Below are 9,256 nucleotides of genomic sequence, written 5' to 3' on the forward strand. Positions count from 1 at the left end.
GGAAACCACGCTAAGGCACATGAACAATAAAGGGGTGGTTGGTGACAGCCAACATGGCTTCACTAACGGCAAATTGTGCCTGACAAATCTGGTGGCCTTCTATGATGGAGCCATGGTGGTGTGGATAAGGGAGGAGCGTCTGATAAAATCTACCTGGACTTGTGCAGAGTTTAACACTGTCCCACATCCTTAGGAGACCGGTGATCAAAGTCATCTCACTTTGTGATGACTGATACAATTTAGAGACCTCATAGACTGATGTGTGTATGGAGGGAGCATGCCCTCTCCTCTGAGTATCACTGTCCCTCTATTCCATCCTGCCGCATTTGAAAGATGTCTTTTCCAGCACTAGAGCAGAGCTACCAGCAGAGGGGGCAGATGGAGCGTTTTTCTGCTGCACTACTGGGTTTAGCTGTCTCTGCCATGAAAACCCCACAGAAATCAGCAGAGGGATACAGTGATCTCCTCGCTGAGAACATTTTCCTTCTTGCTAGAAGTGTGTACACAGTGCTTCAGCCTGTGCAGAACCTTCAGTACAAGTGTCTGGCACAGCAATCAAGATAAAGGCATACACACTGAAAGGTATATACACAGAAGCACATCTCTGAATCTCTAAATACCAATAATTTACGCTTAAATAGTTTACTTAAAGGCTGAAAGGAAAAGTCTTAATTCTGTTACACAATATTCTTGTGCAAAGAAGACAAGTCCCCATGCTTGCTTCCCTTCTAGCTGTCTAATAATGTAAAAGAAATACACAAATTCACTCTGCTTACTCAAATTCAGGTGGCAAAAATAATTTCCCAAGTCTTAGTAAGTTGAGACCTTGCTGAAACGTTTGCCCATCTCCATGGATTAGAACACTTAGGGGATAGGGGGAGCCCCAGCTTCTCTGGGCACCCTGTGCCAGGGCCTCAGCACTCCCACAGGGAAGAACTTCTGCCTAAGAGCTCATCTCAGTGTCCCCTCTGTCAGGTTAAAGCCATTCCCTCTTGTCCTGTCCCTACAGGCCCTTGTCCAAAGCCCCTCTCCAGGTTTCCTGTAGCCCCTTTAGGCACTGGAGCTGCTCTAAGGTCTTCCCTTAAGGAGCCTTTTCTTCAGGCTGAACCAGCCCAGCTCTCTCAGCCTGTCTTCAGAGCAGAGCTGCTCCAGCTCCAGAACATCTCCATGTCCATAAACAGGCTGGGTGCGAGGTTATGCTGCATTTATTTGCATTTTATTACTTTCATTTGAATATTGAAGGAAGACATTTGTCATATTTCATTTGCTATTCTGTGTAACCAACTCAGTATATGTCTATAGCAGGTTGTTCCAAGGTTTAACCAAAAGTATTGCATGATGTATAACCTTGCAATTTGCTGGCTTGTCATGATCCATTACCATAAACACATATTAACTATGGAATGTGCACGCACAAGGGAAAGTGAAGGTGATGCTTTAAGTCATTTGCCCCATGCTTTATTGTCTGTCAAGTTATCACAGTATGGAAAATAAAACGCAAAGCCCAGTGGAGTTTCAAAATCAAATGTCACACTGTTTAAGAGTTTACAGGTTTATTCTTGCCTCTTGATACATTTTCCTCATCTGTCTGAAGAAACCAGAGAGTGTTATGGAATCTGAAGCAGAAGAGTTCATTAATTTTCATGCTGGTGGTTGGTATTTCTCAGTTCCCCAAAATAAAGTTTCCTGAATCTCTGTTGTGGAAAGAAGCTTCTGTACAAGATCAGTCTGAGAAGATTATTTATTGATCAAAGTGGTTTTGTATTTAGACACCTTCATGATTATGTGCAGACTTCAAAGTTACCCCTTTCAGCTGTGCTGAATTGAACTTAGTGTATGAGCCAGCACTGATTTTGCATCTGACACCTTTGTCACAGGTACAGCAGGATGTTCCAGGTCGATTTTCCAGAGTATTCTTTTCCATTCTTAGATAATATTGTCTGTAGAAGGATGTCAAAGAGTTTGTGTCTATAACTTTACCAGTGCTTGCAGTAGGCATACGAACAAATAATCACCACATTCAACTCCTCCTTCAACCTTGGTTGGTGAGTAAAGAAAATGTTCCAAATTTCACGCTTAACCTTTCTGGAAGAGCCCATTCAACAGCCACTGCTTGGTTTGGGGTGTTCTTAACTAAAGTCAAAGCAAGCAGAGGCTTTTTATCTACTTGATGACTATTATGCTGACAGATCTTACTGAATAAGAATCCTTCTGTTCTCTGAGAAGGTTCAGTCTGCCTGAAAAGGTTCAGTCTGCCTGAAAACAAATCCATCCTAATGGGACACTATTAAATTCTCATGTGAACTGGGGAAATAGCAATTCTGCCTCCTCCTTATTCTGTAGCTGCATAAACAGAAATGTTAAATGTATATCCATAACAAATAGTTTGTTTGCTACAAGTGTTTTATATTGTAATTACAGTGTAGGTTTGTATCATGCCAGTGAAGGCTCAGTCCATGCTTCCTGCCCTGATAAAATGTGTATTTTCATACATTAATAGTTGCATTTCCTCTAAGTTTAATCTAAACATTGAGTTTCTTTTGGTTTCTAATTTTTTTTTTTTTTTGTGAAATTGTCTCAAAATTGCTATGATACTTGATATTTTTAACCCAAAACATCAACACTTTGGACTTAACAGGAACATTTTTGGATTTTCTTTTAGGCCTCTGTTTAAAGATGTAGTGTCTCCAAATAGTTTGGGAGAGGAAGACTACCAAACCCCAGTAGTCTATTGTATTAGGAAACTACACACGTGTTTAACATGAGTTTGTTGTGGCACATCCAGGAACATGTTCTACCAAATGAGAATTCTTGCATTTTCTGGCTTTAAAGTGCTTTTCAAGATAATCTTATTAATTCATGAAGGTATTTTGTGCACAAAGTCATAACCATGGCCCTAAAGTTACTTTATACTTAATATCCCGCAACAGCACAGAAACATTTATTCTAAGTTCCAAACTAATTTATCAGTCAGTGAAAGACTAGGAAATAGAGACTGTTAATCATTCATATCACTGAGCCAAGCATCAACTCCTCTTTCTAGCATCAGATTCCAACAGCATGTCATAAGGTTGTTATTGAAAAGATCCCAGAAAGTCCTTCAGGCTTTGCGTTGGGCTCTTGGCTATTTCTATTGTTCTATACTTTTAGGCATGCAGTGTCTGTCTTGAATTCCAGAACTAGAATACAAGGAAGTGCCATTAAAACCCAAACTTGGCTTTTTTGAGCCTAGGAATGGCTCTAATTATATTACAGGTTCTTACAAATATTCTCCACAAGTTCACTCCAGTTACTTCGAGGTATCTAAAACTTTGGAATCTAGTATTTGTTCTTGTCCATGTACAATATTCCCTGGCATACTTTAGTAGATGTCAAGTCCAGTACTGAATGTATTAGACTCTCTCATTGTTGCTTTTGATTTTGGATTAATTGAGTTGAAGTAATAAGTAGGAAAAACTTTACATATCAGATTGTAGATAATTTGAAGGGGAGAAATTCATGTGTCCAGCCAGTACAACTCATGTGTCCAGCCTGCAGGCACACTAGTAGCTGAAAGAGCACCTCTGAATTCCTGGAGAACACAGAAATATACTGGAAAGCCATCAGAGATTCCTCCTAACAGACCAGAATTCACAGGTAAGTGTCCTAAATTGGAAAATTCCTTTGCATCCTTAGGAGTGCCCACAGGCTGCTGCCCCTTGCAGCAGTGAGGAATGTTTTAGTCTCTCAAAGATTATTTGGTGTGATATTCTTTTCATTAGTCATCTGTATTTTAAAAATAGGAAACCCCACACAAGTGTTCATTCAGTTTGCTGGGATTCATGGCTTCATCCTGTTCTGATATGTATGAATCCCTTCTTATATTATACTGTTTCTCTCTGTCTTCAGTAATACTCCTTTAAAGATCAGCATCCTCTCATCTTCTGTGTTTGTTTTGGTTTTGCTGTCTGCCAGTTTTAGTTTATTAGTCAAGAAACAAAGCCTCTTCAAGGTGGTTTCCAGAGTACATGTACCTAAATTTAGCCACTTGAGACCCTACTTATTTGGGATTTATGACTCCAGTGGGTTTCTGATACTAAAATGCATTAAAGGCATCAGATAGAAGAACTCTTTTAACAATCCATAACTGAAGTAGACAAAACTTACATGGCGCTAGATTCAAATACATACAGTTACTCTACCTTGTATCTTTTCACTAGTAAAAACCCCACATTTCCCACAATAAATAATCTCCCAGTTTCAAAGACAGACAAGTGCTTTCCAAAAGCACAGCAGGATCCCTTACCTCCTCTATCACGTTGTATTCCACCCTCTGTGAACTCAGTTAAGGTGAGATTGAGATGGAATTGCTGCAGTTTTGCTCTGCCACTCCTCTGCTGTCAGCATGCTGGGAAACATATGTTTCAATGCACAGGTGAATGGGACTAGAGAGAAAAAGCAGCCAAACAAATGGGAAACCTCTTACATGAATCTCTCAAGATGCTGTGATTAAATGAACCTAAATCCTGTGTTTCCCCCATCTTTAATATTGTGTCTGCCCATGGCAGAAGATTGGAACTAGATGAGCTTAGAAGTCCCTTCCAACCCAAACCAGTCTGTGACACTATGATTATATTGTCTCCTCTAGCATAAACCTTGTCTTTAGGATTGAGTTTTCAAAGTATTCCCTACTGTCATTTATCTGCTGTGTATATGTGCCTATGGGACTAGTAATACTGAAAGGAATGAGAACCTAGACCTGAGCAGTGGACAGAAGATATCAACATATGTTTCCTATGTTTTATTTTTATTTTCAAGTTAATTTATTTTCTTCGTTCAGAAGATGCTGTTGCCTGATGAGCTTGTAGTTGCTGTGAAGATCTACAGAGATAATAGAATGTACATAGCTCTCTATTTTCTTCCTTATATGCATTGGTTTTAATGTTATTTTGTGAAATTGCATATTTGAAATGGAAATCATACCAATGTCAGCAACACTGAGGTGAGCAGCCTTAGCAGCTAGTTTCCATAAATGTTGCAAATAGTGGGAAATAGGATGATGATGATAAACCACTGACCTTCTGGGGAGCAGTTTTGACCTCCTTTCCTGGCAGGCTGCTGCTCCATGGTGTCCCTCGCCATGGAAGGGACCAAAGGGTCCCCACCATGGTCCCTGCTCTATGCCATGGCGCTGGGGCTGGTGGCCAACCACCCATAATCTGCTCAGAGATAGCTCTGTGTGGGTCTGCACCTCTCTGGTATGACAGCATCCTCTTCCAGCACGCCAGGTACCCATCCTGCCTCCAAAATCAATACAACCTTTAAAAGAACCTTAAGTTATCTGGTGGGTTTGAAATTGAAGAGGAGCCGTGTTCTCAGCAGCTTGTCCTTTTGTGTTTGGGGTATTCATTTGCAGTTAAACGTGCAGGTAACTATAATTTCATGAGCTGGCATCCTGCTATTCTACTGTAGGCTGGTAAGCCTAAAATGCCAAAGTAATATATGTAACCTTTTTAATGCCCACATGGTCTTAAAACTTAAGATATACCATGCATTAAAAAGGGGATTTTCAAAAGCAGTTAAATCATATGGCACAGAAAAGCCACACTGCTATGTCTAATCAAAATAAGAACGTAGACTTCTGAATACTGGGTTTGAACTGCATCTTTCGAGATGTACTTCTCCATGTTGTTAGCATTATTGCTGAAACTTACCATACTGGTCTACTGTTTTAATAGAATCTACAGCATATAGTAAAATGCTTCGAGGTCAGTCATAAGGCTAACCATTGAAACACATTTAATACACCCTTTTAAAAACCACCCACTTTTTTCTTTCACCTGCTTGTCGTGATTTGAATGAAGAAAACCAAAAGAAATCCCAGTGAACCAGTTAGCTGTGATTCAAGCCTGCCACACAAAGAGATGCTCAGCCACATGTATTTCCATCAGCCACAGACTCAAAAATTTCCTGCACCTTGAACCAACTTTAAATTCAGCACAAACTGACGATGCTCAGTCTGTAGATTCATAGAAAGGTCAACAGGAAGGTCAAGCATACAGTCAGCTCATCCCTGCCAGTCACATCTTGTCTGCACTTGCTGTTGGCACAAGGGAGTGATCCAGTGTGGGAGAAATACCATATTGAAAGCATTATTCAGAACTATTGTGGATCGTGTTTTGATGATGGCTCCATTGCAGTAGCTTTATGTTGGATTGTTCTCCCTACAAAAGGATGTGGAAAGTTACAAGTAAAGCTCAGTAAGTGTGTCGTGGTTTAAGCCCAGGCCATAAATCAGAACCACGCAGTCTACTTCCCCCCCCCCCTTCTTCCCCCCGCTCCTGGAGGGACAGGGAGGAGAATCGAAAGAATGCAACTCCCACGGGTTGAGATAAGAACAGTCCAGTAACTAAGGTATAACACAAATCACTACTGCTACCACCAATAATAATAATGATAAGGGAAATAACGAGGGAAGAGAATACAACACCTCACCGACCAATACCTGGACCCCACCCCAGCAGTGCTCTAACCCTTCCGGGAACTCTCAGTTCTACATCCTGGGCATGACGTGCTGTGGTATGGAATACCTCTTTGGCTGGTTTGGGTCAGGTGTCCTGTCCCTGCTTCCTCCCGGCTTCCCCTCCTCCCTGGCAGAGCATGAGACTCACAAAGTCCTTGGTCAGAGTAAACATTCTGACCAGCAACTGAAAACATCGGTGTTATCAGTACTGTCCCAGGTCAAAAGTCAAAAACACAGCGCTGCACCAGCTACTAAGAAGGAGAAAAAATGACTGCTGCTGCTGAACCAGGACAAGGTGCCAAAGACATTTGTAAAATTCTCATTTCCTGCCTTGTACTCATTAAAAATATAAAGCAAGCATAAAAAGTTAAGTGATTTCCTCTTCTTCTGGATAGGAATTAGCTGGGAACTCACCAGCTTCCTCTTGCTGAAAATATTTATGAAGTTGAAGAGCTCTGTGCTGGTTTGGGCAAAAGGGACACCACACACCACATACCTTTGGGTATGTGAAAGGGGCAAAGCCTCTTTCATTGGTAAATGAAAGATGGTTTAAAAGGTTCTCTGAAACAACAGACACCAGCAGAAAGCAGAGCTCATAGTAAGATTTCTCAGAGCTCACAGTAAGAGCTCTTCCACTTCAAAGTAGCATGAGCAATATTGCCTGAATACAATCAAACAATGATCTACATTGACTTTTAAGTAACTGTTACCATACAATAACCTGAAGGACTCACTGACTGGCAGTGTCAGTTTTCCTTAGCTGAACTCTCCACTGCTTACTCCATTGCTTTATAAAACTGCCTGTTGCTGATCAGTGAACACTAGAGAATTAACATTAGGTTTTAGGTGAAATACAGAGCAGGTTTACACTGGATTTAGGTAGTGCTACTCACTTTTTTTGGTAATTTTACTTGCTAAAATTGCCAGTCTTAATCAGCACTGAATTAGCTTACTGAATTCCTTCAACAAGTTCCTTCAAGCTTAGACCATTCAAGCTACTTTTATCAGAAGATGTTCTACCTTAAAAATATGAGGTTTCTTTTGTCCTGAGTTTTTCAATGTGGGAATGTTCTTACAAGTCTTGCTATTAAACTAAAGAATCTATTTCTAACTTCCAGCCTTAGTGCATCCACATTTATGGATCGATATAGAAATCAAGCCACATTTAGCTCTTGCTAAAACTAGACCCCTAGCTTAAGCGCTGGTTTCACTACCCTCTCTTTTCCTCTAATGGATTTATAGAAAAATAATGATATTTTCTCTCAGCCCTTGTTGTGGCTTCTTAACAAGAGTTAACATGATCCACTTGCTAACCTAGTGATTTTCTCTTTTTACTTATCCCACTTTCACCTTATTCCTAGAGCTTAGGTAGGAAATGATCCCTGGAGATTGTTTAGTCTAACTCTCTGCTCTGACCAGGATCAAGTAGGTCAGGTTGCTCTGGATCTTGCCAAGCTTTCAGTATTTGTAAGCGTGGAGATGCTGCAGCCTCTCTGGCCTGCTGCTCCAGTACCTGACTACCCTCGTGCTAAATGAAGTCACACATACCATTTCCTATGTTCCAACTTTTTTTCATTACATCTTGGCCCAGCACTTTGTATCTCCAAGAAGAATCTGGCTCTGTCTTCTATACACCTTCCATTAGCTGTAAACAGTAAGATTATCCTCTAACTTGTTCTTTTTCAGGCTGAGCGCAAGCAGTTCTCTCCACCTCTTCTGTTATACTGCGTGCTCCAGGAAAGGTAAATTTATCACACTCTGTACAAGGTAATCCAGTTGAACCCTCCCCAGGTTTCAACTGATTCTACTAATTCTGATGGAGTTTTCTCCCTCAGTACATCCTACAGCTTCACTGGATGTTCCTTGCTTCATTGGCGGCAATCACTTTGTGATCAATGAGTGCAGACATCCCTTTGCCCCACCCAGGCACAAACTTCCTCTTGTAGGATCCTAACTGTATTTCCTGTTGTTTATTTGCAAATCTGACTTCTCATTTTGTAGTAATGACCTTGCTTTCAGTTTAATCCACCCTTAAGGTCCTCTGGGTCTTTCTGTAGGGGCTGGTTCTCCCTCAGCCATCAGCATGTTTCACCAGAATAAGGGAAAGGGGCTGATCAAAATATTTTGTCCTGCCCCATGAGAAAAGTGTGTCTGCAGAAAGGAGTGAATCTCACCAGTTCTTAGATGGCATTATAACCCTTTGGAAGGAGGGCTGGTTCTTGGAACAGCAGTTCAGGAATTCTGTGTCATTATTGTGTGGCCTGCCAGATAACAGACACTAGAAAAAGTAGCGCTGTAACCCAAATGTCTTAGTGGAAAATGATGAAACAGCTGATAAGCAAGACCAGAGGATTAAAAAAGACAAGGAAATCTGGAATATGGCATCTCATTACTGGACTAATAGCTGTTAGATGCGGGATTTTTAGTTAAAAAATAATTTAAAGGGGACTTCAGATAAAGCTCTAGGAGTGCTCACCAGTATGTTCAAACTTTCTCTGCGGACAAGGCCAGCATTAAAAAGAGCATCAATATGAACACAGGCTAGCTCCACATGTCCATATATGAATTACATACATAGATTAATATGTATGTATTAAGTGTTGATATACAAATATATCTGTAAAAGAATAACCACATTCTGGGACTGTGTCACACCTCACCAATGGGATTATGTCTTTGACACTCAGGTTACCCCATGACCAGCTTGTGTATATTTCTGGAAGTCTCAGCTGGCATGAGGACAACTTTATTTAC

General features: G+C 40.8%; 1 protein-coding gene across 1 annotated transcript; it reads left to right on the plus strand.

Moving 5' to 3' along the window:
* Positions 1-1,609: 1,609 nt before the first annotated feature.
* Positions 1,610-8,602, plus strand: KCTD19 (potassium channel tetramerization domain containing 19; the record flags this gene model as incomplete). The annotated part of the gene is given in 8 exon segments (XM_080638367.1): positions 1,610-1,680; positions 1,682-1,732; positions 1,734-1,801; positions 1,804-1,877; positions 3,531-3,636; positions 4,325-4,329; positions 8,189-8,244; positions 8,560-8,602. Coding segments are annotated over 8 exon segments (474 nt in total).
* Between the last annotated feature and the right edge of the window lie 654 nt (positions 8,603-9,256).

The sequence above is a fragment of the Psittacula echo genome (assembly GCF_963264785.1).
Source record: "Psittacula echo genome assembly, chromosome: Z".
NCBI classification, from domain to species: domain Eukaryota; kingdom Metazoa; phylum Chordata; class Aves; order Psittaciformes; family Psittacidae; genus Psittacula; species Psittacula echo.